This window comes from Kogia breviceps, chromosome 1, assembly GCF_026419965.1.
Source record: "Kogia breviceps isolate mKogBre1 chromosome 1, mKogBre1 haplotype 1, whole genome shotgun sequence".
Lineage (NCBI taxonomy): Eukaryota > Metazoa > Chordata > Mammalia > Artiodactyla > Physeteridae > Kogia > Kogia breviceps.
This window is the reverse complement of record NC_081310.1, coordinates 8,509,275-8,522,251: the sequence shown is the minus strand read 5'-3', so window position 1 is coordinate 8,522,251 and position 12,977 is coordinate 8,509,275. Positions and strand designations below refer to the sequence as shown.

Genomic DNA, 12,977 nt, shown 5'->3' with positions numbered 1-12,977 from the left:
CTTTAGAACTTTGCTTCTGTGCAAGAGTAGTCTACCTGTGAAGTCTCTTCATCGCCGCATGCCCTCCTGACCTCGCTAGAATCGAGCTATTTCTCGCAGCACCCGGCTGTCGTTGCCTTTCCTCGGCATTCCTGTTGCCAACTTCAGCCTTACCTGATTGCTGAGCATTTGACATTACCAAGCTTTCACTCCGTGAAATTCTCTTCCTTGTGGTCTACAATACCACTCTCTCCTGATTTTAAGTCTGTGTGCCTCTCCTTCTCTTTCTTTTTTAAGGGGCCCTTTTCTCCTTAGCTATTTTTTAATTGTTAATATTCACCAGGATTCTGTCTTTAGCCTTCCCCACAGTATATAAACATGCTCAAGCTTGTATCATCTTCAAAACAAAATATCTTTTACCTGTGTTCCTCTTTAAGCTACTACCTTACCTGTCAACATTTCTTTGCAGTATATTTAGTTCCTTTTCTAAAATTTAAAGACACAGAGCAAGATTTCATATACCCCTTCCTGTCCGCAAACTTTATATGCCAGTTTTTCAGTCTTCCTGGATTATTGAGAAGACAGCATTATTTTATCTTCTTCTGCTCATTCACTTTTCTGTTAAAACACTTGATTACAGTTTGCTTTGTATTATGTGTAAATTTCTACTTCATCAAATAGACTGTGATTTTCCTGAGGGCAGGAAAAAAAGTTTTAAAAATCTTCTTAATGGAACAGAAATATCTTTCATGCCTTACACACAGTATGCAGTAAATGCTGGTTGAGGATTTTTTGTTGGTTGTTTGCCATGGAGAGAGGCCCAGTGCACTGTAGTGGCCCAGGCAGGAAACCTGAAGATAAACAGCTGTCCTATAGTGAGAATAGCGGTGGACTGATAAAGTAGTGGATGATTGTGATTACTCCCTTTGGAGGAGAAAAAGGGATATTGCTGCCAGACAGCTAGTTCTAGTAGCTTCAGAGATAATGGAGGGAGGAAAATGTGGGTAGTCACAGATGAAATAACTATAAATGAGCACTGTTGATACAGGATGTTAATCAGTTAGCATGCTCGCAGCTACAGGTAACAGAAAACTTATCAATGGCTTAAACAATAAGTATATACTTATGATACATTAGGACATTTCTAAGTAGAGCGGTAACTTGATGGTATCAATGACACAGATTCCTTCTTTTTTTTTTTCTTTCTGGTGCTTCCATCCTTATAAATTAGTTTGTCTTCTTAAACTGGCACCCCTATGGCTCAAGATAGTTGACAGCACTTCAGGCATCATGTGCAGATGAGTATGTCAAGGCAGAAAGGGGACCATTCCTTTTTAAGAGCCCAGGCCCCTTTTTAAGAAGGAAGAAAACCTCATAGGTATTACCAGCAGACTTGTCATGTCTCACTGGTGGGAGTTGTGATACTTGCCCAATCCCTGTACCAGTCACATGGCAAGAGGAATGAGAGCATCACCTGGGAACTTGTGATAAGTATGAATGCTTAGGCCTCAACCAGACATACTGAATTATGAAAGAAACTTTGGGGTGGGGAGGGGTGGAACCCATCATCTTGTGTTTTAACTAGCACTTCAAGTAATTTTGATTCACACAGAGTTTGAGAACCACTGGCTTAGAGCAATCAGGATTCATCCCTTGGGGCTGGGGAATGTCCCCTGAAGGGCATTACTACCAGAAAGAGGATAAGAGAAGGGGGAAGGGAGGAACAGATGTTGGATACACAATCAAAAATGTCTACATGGTTATTCAGGAAGTAAAGGGAGTGCCATCCCCCTGTCTGTGTCAGTGACTATCGCTGCCCCTTTTATTCTCCTCCGTCTGGTCCTCTCGACTCCACGCTGAACTGCCTGCTCAGTCTCTGAAGCAACAAGCTATACCTCCAAAATGCGACTTCTTAGCTGTTGCTTCTGGTCGTTATACCACCAGTTACTGGGCTTAAGAAATATTTTTAAATTAAAAGATTTCATGGCAGATTTCAATAAGCATAGATTAATAAATAATTTTCCTTTTTAGAATTTTCTTGTTTCTAGCTAAAATAACATTTTGCTTTTCGACAGGTTTCCTAAAAGACAGAAAAATGGAGGAATTGGTAAACCAAATGCAGCCACTGAATGAGAAGCAGATAGCCAATTCTGAAGATGGATATGTGTGGCAAGTCACTGATATGAATCGGCTGCAGCGGTTCTTGTGTTTTGGTTCTGAAGGTGGGACTTACTCTATCAAAGAACAGAAGTTGGGCCTTGAGAATGCTGAAGCTTTAATTAGATTGATTGAAGATGGCAGAGGATGTGAAGTGATACAGGAAATAAAGTCATTTAGTCAAGAAGGCAGAACTGCGAAGCAGGAGCCTATGCTCTTTGCCCTTGCCATTTGTTCCCAGTGTTCCGACATAAGCACAAAACAAGCCGCTTTCAAAGCTATTTCTGAAGTTTGTCGCATTCCTACACATCTCTTTACTTTTATACAATTTAAGAAAGATCTAAAGGAAAGCATGAAATGTGGCATGTGGGGTCGCGCCCTCCGGAAGGCCGTAGCAGACTGGTACAATGGAAAAGGTGGCATGGCCCTTGCCCTGGCCGTCACAAAATATAAACAAAGAAATGGCTGGTCTCACAAAGATCTGTTAAGATTGTCGCATCTTAAACCTTCCAGTGAAGGTAAGCGTAAGATCTTCACAGGGGGGCGGGGGGGGGGGGGGGGCGGTGAGGTGCTGATATCCAACAAATAGCAAATTTTTATTTGACATAAGACAGTTGTGTAATATTTTCTAGAAATAGCCTTTAATTCTCAGAACACATTGATTAATTCATATATGTTTAATGCCAACCTGGAATTAAACACCTAGATATTAATGATCAAGAATCAAATGACGGATTTGCAGCTTGATATTCTAAATCTTAAAATGTCACCATGCTAACTAGAATGCTCACCCCCTTGACTATGGACTGTGAAAGCGGCATGGATATGATTAAAGTTGTGGGAATCAAAACGGCTCCTAGCCAATAGATGGCAGATAGCCAGGCTGTACTGCTTTAGCCCCTTTTCTCCCTCCCTGTCTTCCGAGGACATACGTTCCGTGGAACCTAAAGGCCACCCAAAGTAGTGCTGAACTTAACAATTCAGGACGTTAGTTGTCTCCACGCAGTCAGCCAGGGGTCATGGTAACTTGGGGCAGGTTTTCTATGTCTATAGGAAGAGACTTTTGAAAAGTTAGTTGGGTCTATAATGACTCTTCAGTCCTTCCTAGAAGGGAAATAAGAAAAACTTTTGCACGGGAATAATTTTAAGTGTGAACTTTCACAAAATGAACATGTCCAAATTTGACATTTTTTTTTTTTTACAGCAGAAGTGAAACTTGAAAAGACAGCCCGTCAGATGGGTTCAAATTTCAGTTCTACTTATTACTTTGTGTCCTTACACCAAGTAACTTAACCTTTCTGAGTTTCTGTATCTTCATCTATTACAAAAGGTAGAAAAGGAATAACTCTTAAAATTATTGTGACTAAATGTGTTAAGTGTGTATTACAATACTTCCACAGTTCCTGGCAGGGAGTAAAGGGCAGTGTTGGTTCCCTCCCCTCCCTCCCACATAGCTTGTGTAATGATACCTTCATACATAATATCTCCTCAGTAATTCTTAATTTATCCCTTTTTTAAATTATAAATGGACTTTTTCAAATGAAGTTTAAGCAGTAAATTACTGCAAACATTTATGTATATAAACACGTTTATATTTTTATTTTTTATTAGAAATTACATGCTTGTTTTGCTTACTTATTCCTTCCTTCATTCATTCACTCATTCCACACACAGCTTGTGGCATCTTAGTTCCCTGACCTGGGGTTGAACCTGCGCCCTCGGCAGTGAAAGCACGAGTCCTGCCGTGGGACTGCCAGGGAATTCCCTACATGCTTGTGTTCTTTTTTTTTTTGGTACGCGGGCCTCTCACTGTTGTGGCCTCTCCCGTTGCGGAGCACAGGCTCCGGACGCGCAGGCTCAGCGGCCACGGCTCACCGGCCCAGCCGCTCCGCGGCACGTGGGATCCTCCCGGACCGGGGCACGAACCCGTGTCCCCTGCATCGGCAGGCGGACTCCCAACCACTGCGCCACCAGGGAAGCCCTACATGCTTGTTTTGAAGTAGCTGGATAATCCCAAAAACACAGTGCCGAAAGTAGTCCTGCCCTTCAAAAGAAATCTCTCTACATAGGGTGTATATTACTCCCGATTTTTCCTAAATGTATATACTATGTTTTATTTTTAAAAATTTTATATATCTTCTTTGTTTCGGTTAAAAGTATATTGATTTTTTTTCAGGTCAGTAGAAATAATTGCATGTCTACCATTATATGAATATAATTTATGTAGCTAGTCTCTTACTGATGACAGTTAAGTAGCTTCTGTTTTTTTATACTATTACAAAAATACTACAGTGAAAAAACTTGGTTAATATAAACGTTTCTATAATTTCTGTAATGCCTAAATCCACAGAGGATATGAAAGTGGCCCCTTTCACCACGTTAGAACACTGACTAATTTACCAGTGTTTTTTAATCTTTGCCAATGATAGATGAAAAATTTTATCTTGTTATTTGAATTTATGTATTTGGGCGAAAGCTCAGCTTTTCATGTGCTTATTTTTTGTGTGTGTGTGTGGTACGCGGGCCTCTCACTGTTGTGACCTCTCCCATTGCGGAGCGCAGGCTCAGCGGCCATGGCTCACGGGCACAGCCGTTCCGCGGCATGTGGGATCTTCCCGGACCGGGGCACGAACCCGTGTCCCCTGCATCCGCAGGAGGACTCACAACCACTGCGCCACCAGGGAAGCCCCTGTACCTGTGCTTTTTTTTCCTAACATATTCATGGCCTAATTTTTTTAACTTTAAAAGCTTCTTCAAATCTTTGCTCCCGTTTGAGGAGGCTGTAGGGATCCAGCTTTATTTGTCGATTGAGACACTATGTGGTGGTGTGGTCCTAAGTGCTAGTTCAAATTGGAAAAGTTAGTTTCTGAATTTGTGCGAATAGTTATTCTGGGTTTTGAATTCTTGGTCTATAAATTGAGAAATTAGTAGATATACCCTAAACTTAGTCCCACACATAGGATTCTTTAATTCTAGATTTTTGAGGGCTAGGATTCTTCAATTCTAGATTTTTGAGGGCAGAACTCATACTTGAAACCTTGTAATAATAGCAATATGTTTAGGTGTAGAAGATCCTTATCCTTCTCAGAGCCTAGTGTTTGGAAACAAACTCTTAAGTTACCAAAAAAGTAACTGAAATGTGTATTTAAACAGATAAAACAATTCAAAGTGTGATTCAACTAATCAGGTGTTTATTGTGTACCTACTGTGTGGCCAACACAATTCTAGGACTTGAGGAAGATAAAAATAATAATAAGACAAACTTTCTGAAAGTTTTTGTTTTTTTACATAAATTAATTTATTTTGGGCTGCGTTGGGTCTTCGTTGCTGTGCACGGGCTTTCTCTAGTTGTGGTGAGCGGGGGCTTCTCCATTGCAGTGTACAGGCTTCTCGTTGTGGTGGCTTCTCTTGTTGTGGAGCACGGGCTCTAGGCGCTCGGGCTTTAGAAAGGACAGGTTCGGTAGTTGTGGCACAGGGGCTTAGTTGCTCCGCGGCATGTGGGATCTTCCCAGACCAGGGCTCAAACCTGTGTCCCCTGCGTTGGCAGGCAGATTTGTAACCACTGCGCCATGAGGGAAGCCCCGAAAGTTTTATTTATTTATTTATTTATTTATTTTTGCTTTACGCGGGCCTCTCACTGTTGTGGCCTCTCCCATTGTGGAGCACAGGCTCCGGACGCGCAGGGTCAGTGTCCATGGCTCACGGGCCCAGCCGCTCCGCGGCATGTGGGATCCTCCCGGACCGGGGCACGAACCCGTGTCCCCTGCATCGGCAGGCGGACTCTCAACCGCTGCACCACCAGGGAAGCCCCTGAAACTTTTATTTTAGTTGGAAAGAATAGAAAACATGCTCACATGAAACATTAACTCATTTAAGGCAATGTAAGATTTTGTACTAAGATCTGTAAGATAGCAAGAGTCACGATACTTAGAAGTTCCTGCATGTTAGTAACTTTTGATCAAGTTATTTAAATCAGAGTTCAGAAATAGCACATAGGCTTAATCTGCCCTAGAGATGTATTTTATTTGGCCTGCACCATATTTTAGAAAAAAATGAACTCTTGCAACATCACATAAAAATCCATATTGTACCTTCTTTTGAAAATACGTTTTTTTTGGCAGCAGTGAGCCAATATTTCACTAAAACATTTGTCAGGGCATTCTCTCTTTAGTTCACCACAGTGCTAACCACTCTCTCTTCTATCAGTGGCCTCGTTCATTTATTTACTTTACCTACCATTCCCCCAAAGACACTGGAATTTAATAATTCAGTCTGTCCCCTCCCCCCCTTTTACAGAAGTGGAAACTAAGGCTAGAAAGATCACACAGCCATTTATTGGCAATATGTAAGCTAGAACCCAGGTTTCCTCACCGCCCCCCAACTGAAAGCTCTTTCAACTATTGAAAGGAATTGTAGAAGAAATGAACACATTATTTTCCCTTTTTAAAAAGTTTGGCCTGTAATACTTTCTCAGCTATTAAAAAAAACCACAAATTACCTACCTACCTGTCTACTTCCACTTATCTCTACAGTTTATAAATGCATATTTATTTAGCAGCTAAAGGGGCAAGTGAATATGAGATTAATTGAAGTAGATCTGTACTTCTGTGAGTTCTGAGATTGTGGACCTTAGATAGGTACTGTGTACCAAAGGTTCTAATGCTAGTGCTTCAAAAAAATAAATAAAAGCTCAGTAATGAAATGACTTAGGATATTGGAGCTTTTCCTCCAAAGTCTCTGTTGAAGCAGTTCTGATGGAATAGGCAAAATGAGCAGACTCCACTGGCTTAAATGTGTTTGTCATATCATAGAAAGTAGCATGTCGGTTTAAACTCCCGTGTATCTAGGTGTGCCTTTCACATAATGCGTTCTCCATAACATGTCCTGTTCTTTACCTTATAATCCTACATGCCTTTTTAATTCTTTATTTTGTTAAAGGACTTGCTATTGTTACCAAATATATTACAAAGGGCTGGAAAGAGGTCCATGAAATGTATAAAGAAAAAGCACTTTCTGTGGAGACTGAGAAATTATTAAAGTATCTGGAGGCTGTAGAGAAAGTGAAGCGCACAAAAGATGAACTGGAAGTCATTCATCTGATAGAAGAACACAGACTGGTTAGGGAGCATCTCCTAACAAATCACTTGAAGTCTAAAGAGGTAAGCAAATTATAATATGTTAAAGCAAGTGATTAAACATGAGGAACTTACGCTGTGTATTAAAAGGATAAATTGTGGGTAATGCTTTTAAAAAATAATACTTAGGGCTTCCCTGGTGGCGCAGTGGTTGAGAGTCCGCCTGCTGATGCAGGGGACGCGGGTTCGCGCCGCGGTCCGGGAAGATCCCACATGCCGCGGAGCGGCTGGGCCCGTGAGCCATGGCCGCCGAGCCTGCGCGTCCGGAGCCTATGCTCCGCAACGGGAGAGGCCACAACAGTGAGAGGCCCGCATACCACAAAAATAATAATAATAATAATAATACTTAAAAAAAATTTTTTTTTTGGTCCCACCACACAGTTTGCAGGGTCTTATTAGCTCCCCAACCAGGAATTGAACCTGGGCCCCAGCAGTGAAAGTACTGAGTCCTAACCACTGGACTGCCAGGGGATTTCCTTTAAAAAGTAATTTAAATATATCTTAAAATTAACGTTTATTTAAAACACCTAACACAATGCCCAGATGTAGTTGGCATTTTATAAATATTAGTTTCACTCCAGAAAATGTGCTGGTTAATTTGCCTCACTAATTAAAATAAATAAATAAAATTCTTATATGCAATTCCTTTACAAAATATACGTCACTTTCTTACCCTAGTAAAGAGCAAGTTATTTTATTTGATGAGCCTTTGACCAGTTCACACAAATTTTTATTTAGAACGTGCTCTGAACCCCAAAAGAAATCCTTAAAGTCTATGTTATTAATTAATACAGCTATGTTATACATATTCATTTACCCTTAATTCCTTATATTTCTACCTGTGTTACCGCAATAGGTATGGAAGGCTTTGTTACAAGAAATGCCTCTTACAGCATTACTAAGGAATCTTGGAAAGATGACTGCTAATTCAGTGCTTGAACCAGGAAACTCAGAAGTGTCTTTAGTATGTGAAAAGCTGTGTAATGAAAAACTGTTAAAAAAGGTAAGCATTACCTTTGTAAACTACTACTAATTGAAAAAGTTGGCTCCTAAATTTTGGAAATGCGGTCGCCACGTTTTTTAGGTATTCAGAGACCAAGTTGCACTGACTATTAAATCTAAGATTAATATGTCCTCATTTTTCTCTTTTCTTTATGAAATAGATTTATTAGCCATAACAACAAAAATCTAAAAGAAATAGTTACTGTTTTTCAGTTGAATTTGACATTTGCTTTCTGTTTTTATTGTGTTTCTAGGCTCGTATACATCCATTTCATGTTTTAATTGCATTGGAAACTTACAAAACAGGTCATGGGCTCAGAGGAAAACTGAAGTGGTGCCCTGATGAAGAAATTTTGCAAGCTTTGGATGCTGCTTTTTACAAAACATTTAAGGTAATGGTTTGATTTTTATTTTAAAACAAAAGACCCAGTTAGGATTTAATATCTTTTGTAAAAACACATTTTAAAGATAATATTAGTAGTTTAACCTTTTTGATTAGATATTCATTTTTTTCTTAGTTCATGTGAAAATGAATATATAATTAACATTGTAAGCTAATGAATAAAGTATTTCTCTCTACCTTTGGACAACAGCCAGTTATCCTAAGATCATTTTGATAAGTTTTAAGTTACCAAATTAAAAAGTTTGCATTCCTCTGGAATCCTGTGACTTGGTCCTCTGTCCTCTATTTATCCATTAATCAGTAGCAGATCTCTTCTGTCTTGATAGGAAGTAATTTTTTTAGGAATGGAAATTCTATATCAGAACCTTAAGTTAAAAGTTTTGGTTTTAAAAATGTCTTGCTATTCAGTAGAATACTAGCAACCAAATTCAGCAGCAGATTAAAGAGATTATACAAGTGAGACTTATCCTCAAGATACAAGGATCATTCAATATAAGAAAAATCAATCAATGTAATACATCACATTAAAAGACAACATGGGGCTTCCCTGGTGGCGCAGTGGTTGAGAATCCGCCTGCCGATGCAGGAGACACGGGTTCGTGCCCTGGTCCGGGAAGATCCCACATGCCGCGGAGCAACTAAGCCCGTGAGCCATGGCCGCTGGGCCTGCGCGTCCGGAGCCTGTGCTCCGCAACGGGAGAGGCCACAGCAGTGAGAGGCCCGCGTACCATAAAAAAAAAAAAAGACAACATGATATCTCAATTGATGCAGAAAAAGCATTTGACAAAATTCAATACCCTTCCTGATTTAAAGAAAAAAAAAAAAACACTCAGTAAACTAGAAATACAAGTGAACTTCCTCAGTGTGGTAAAGTTCATATGTAAAAAACCCACAGCTATCATACTCAGTGGTAAAAGATTGAAATCATTTCCCTTAAGAATGAGACAAGGATGCCCACTTTTTCCACTTTGATTCCATATATACTGGAAGTTCTAGCAGTTAGGAAAGGAAAAGAAATAAAAGGCATCCAGATTGAAAATTATCTCTGTTCTCAGATGCCATGATCTTATATGCAGAAAACCGTAAAGAATCCACAAAACAATACTAGAGCTAACAAATGGATTCAGCAGAGTTGCAGGATATAAATTCAACAGGCAAAGATCAGCAGTATTTCTATATAGTAGCAGTGACCAGTTCAAAAGCAAAGTTAAGAAAACATTTCCATTTACAGTAGCATCAAAAATAATGAAAGGGGCTTCCCTGGTGGCGCAGTAGTTGAAAGTCTGCCTGCCGATGCAGGGGACACAGGTTCATGCCCCGGTCCGGGAAGATCCCACGTGCCACGGAGCGGCTGGGCCTGTGAGCCATGGCTGCTGAGCCTGCGTGTCCAGAGCCTGTGCTCTGCAACAGGAGAGGCCACGACTGAGAGGCCCGCGTACCACAAAATAATAATAATAATAATAATGAAAGACTTTGGAATAAGTTTAACTAAGGAATGTAAGACTTATATACTGAAAGTGCAAAACAGTACTGAAAGAAATTTAAGAAGAAATAAATAAATGGGAAGACATCCTGTGTTCATAGTTTGGAAAATTTAATAATGTTAAGATGCCAATACTACCCAAAGCAGTCTACAGATTAAGTGCAATCCCTATGGCAAGTTTAGCAGAAATAGAAAAACCCATCCTAAAATTTATATGGACTCTTAGAGGACCCCAATCTTGAAAAGAAAGTTGGAAGACCCACACTTCCAAACTTAGGATTTCAAAAATTACTACAAAACTACAGTAATCAAAACAGTGTAGTATAAATAGAGACATATAGACCAATGGAATAGAATAGAGAGCCTAGAATTAAACTCTCAGATATATGGTCAATTGATTTTGATTAGAGTGTCAACACAGTTCAATGGGGAAAAGATAGTCTTTAACAAATGGTGCTGGGAAAACTGGATATCCACATGCAAAAGTATGAAGTTGGACCATTACTTTACACCACATACAAAATTTAACTCAAAGCGGATCAGTGACCTACATATAAGTGCTAAAACTATAAAACTCTTAAAACAAGACATATTGTAAAAGCTTCATTACATTGGGTTTGGCAATAGATTCTTAGATATGATACCAAAAGCACAGACAACAAAAGAAAAAGTAGATAAGTTGGACTTCATCAAAATTTAAATCTTTTGTGCATCAAAGGACACTATCAAGTGAGTGAAAAGTTAACCTGCAGAAAAGAAAATATTTGCAGATCCTCTATCTTGTCGGGGTTTAATGTCCAGAATATATATGTAGATAACTCCTACAACTCAACAGTAAAAGTACAAACAACCCATTTCAAAAATGGGCAAAGTACTTGAACAGACATTTCTCTAAGGAGGATAAACAAATGGCCAGTTAAGCACATGGAAAGATGCTCAGTATCATTAGTCATCAGGCAAATGCAAATGAAAACCACAATGAGATGCCACTTCACACTTAGTTGTGTGGCTCTGGCCATCCAGCAATTCCACCACCTGTATATATGCCCAAAAGAATTGAAAACAGGACCTCATACAGATACTTGTACATAGATGTTGATACAAGCATTATTCACAGCAGCAAAAAGATGGAAACGACCCAAGTAGTCATCAAGAGATGAATGGATAAACGAAATATGCTGTATACATATAGTGGAGTATTCAGCCTTACAAAGTAGTAGAATTTGAAAGATGCTACAACATGAATGAACCTTGAAAACACTGTGCTAGGTGAAATAAGCCAGACACAAAAGGACAAGAATGCTATGATTCCACTCATGAGGTTTCTAGAATATGCAGATTCATGGATAAAGAAAGTAAAATAGAAGTTGTCTAGGGCTAGAGGGAGGTGGGAATGGGGAGTACTGTTAATGGGTACAGAGCTTCTGTTTGGGATGATGAGAAAGTTCTGGAAATAGATAGTAATAGTGGTCACATAACATTCTGAATGTACTTAATGCCACTGAATTATACACTTAAAAATGATTAAAAGTAAATTTTATGTTATTTGTATTTTACCACAAAAAACTTTCTTGCTAGAAATTCCCACTTTACTTCATGTGGAAAGAGTAAAAAGAAAGGAAGATGATAACTTCTTTAAATTACTAAATAGGCCGTCTTATTTCCTTTGTTTTACCTCTAGAAAAAGCTAAGCATTTGTAATTGTCAATTGGTAAATCAAAAATCAGGCCTTTGGGGCTTTCCTGGTGGCGCAGTGGTTGAGAGTCCGCCTGCCGATACAGGGGACGCGGGTTCGTGCCCCGGTCCGGGAAGATCCCACATGCCGCGCGGAGCGGCTGGGCCCGTGAGCCATGGCCACTGAGCCTGCACGTCTGGAGCCTGTGCTCCGCAACGGGAGAGGCCCCAACAGTAAGAGGCCCGTGCACAGCAAATAAAAAAAAAAAAAAAAATCAGGCCCTTTATCTTAGTCTTTTGAATGAAATTTAAGTAAATGTGATTCGTTTGAAATTTAATCTACTTATAATTTCTTTGATTGCTTTTAATGATTGTTTGGTTCTGTTTTCTCTTTAGACAGTTGAGCCAGCTGGAAAGCGTTTCTTACTGGCAATTGATGTCAGTGCTTCTATGAGCCAAAGAGTTTTGGGTAGTGTACTCAACGCTAGCACAGTAGCTGCAGCAATGTGCATGGTGAGAACACCTAAGACAATTTAGGATTTTGCCACCCTAAAAATGTTTACCCTGGGACAAAACTATAAAGTTGGATATGATCAAGAATTATGTTTTCACTTGTTTTAAGCAAAGCTTTAAGTATTATATATATACTTGAGTATACTTGTATATACTTTTATACTTAGGTATATACAATATTGTAGGTACACTGAAAAAGCATGTCTAAAGAAAAGTCAGAGTAGAAATTTTAATTTTACAACAACAGATTAAATATTACCAGTATTTTTAAGGAAATAGATAATGCTTAGAGAAATTATTAATGAATATAGACGTTAAAAGAGCAGGAACTAATAATAACAGTCAGGAGACTTGTTTTAGCCTGAATCTGTCGCTGAATAACAAGTAAATGAACCATAGGCGAGCTTCTTAGCTTCTGTTCTGTGGGTTTATTCCTTATTTAATAAAATGAGAAGAATAATATATACTCTATTTGCTTTAAAAGGATGATTGTTGTGAAAACCAGTTTCTTTATAAGAGTTTGTGAAAGTACTTTGAAAGTTATACCACTGTTACTGTGTAGTTTCCAAACACAGTATTATAAGTTTAGAAATAAAAGTAAGCATCATAGGGTATTTTCTTTTAAAGATGA

The 12,977-nt window shown here is 39.1% G+C and overlaps 1 protein-coding gene across 3 annotated transcripts in view; it reads left to right on the top strand.

Moving 5' to 3' along the window:
* Positions 1-12,977, top strand: part of RO60 (Ro60, Y RNA binding protein) — a 29,804-nt gene that overhangs the window by 8,209 nt on the left and 8,618 nt on the right. For 2 of the 3 annotated variants that reach the window (XM_059041456.2, XM_059041466.2), the window contains exons 2-6: positions 2,055-2,654; positions 7,075-7,295; positions 8,128-8,274; positions 8,528-8,665; positions 12,230-12,346. In XM_059041456.2, the coding sequence (XP_058897439.1) occupies positions 2,055-2,654; positions 7,075-7,295; positions 8,128-8,274; positions 8,528-8,665; positions 12,230-12,346 (1,223 nt within the window). Of the gene's footprint in view, positions 1-2,054; positions 2,655-3,340; positions 3,467-7,074; positions 7,296-8,127; positions 8,275-8,527; positions 8,666-12,229; positions 12,347-12,977 lie in introns of those variants that run through there. The other variant, XM_067027544.1, reaches the window with a different exon arrangement.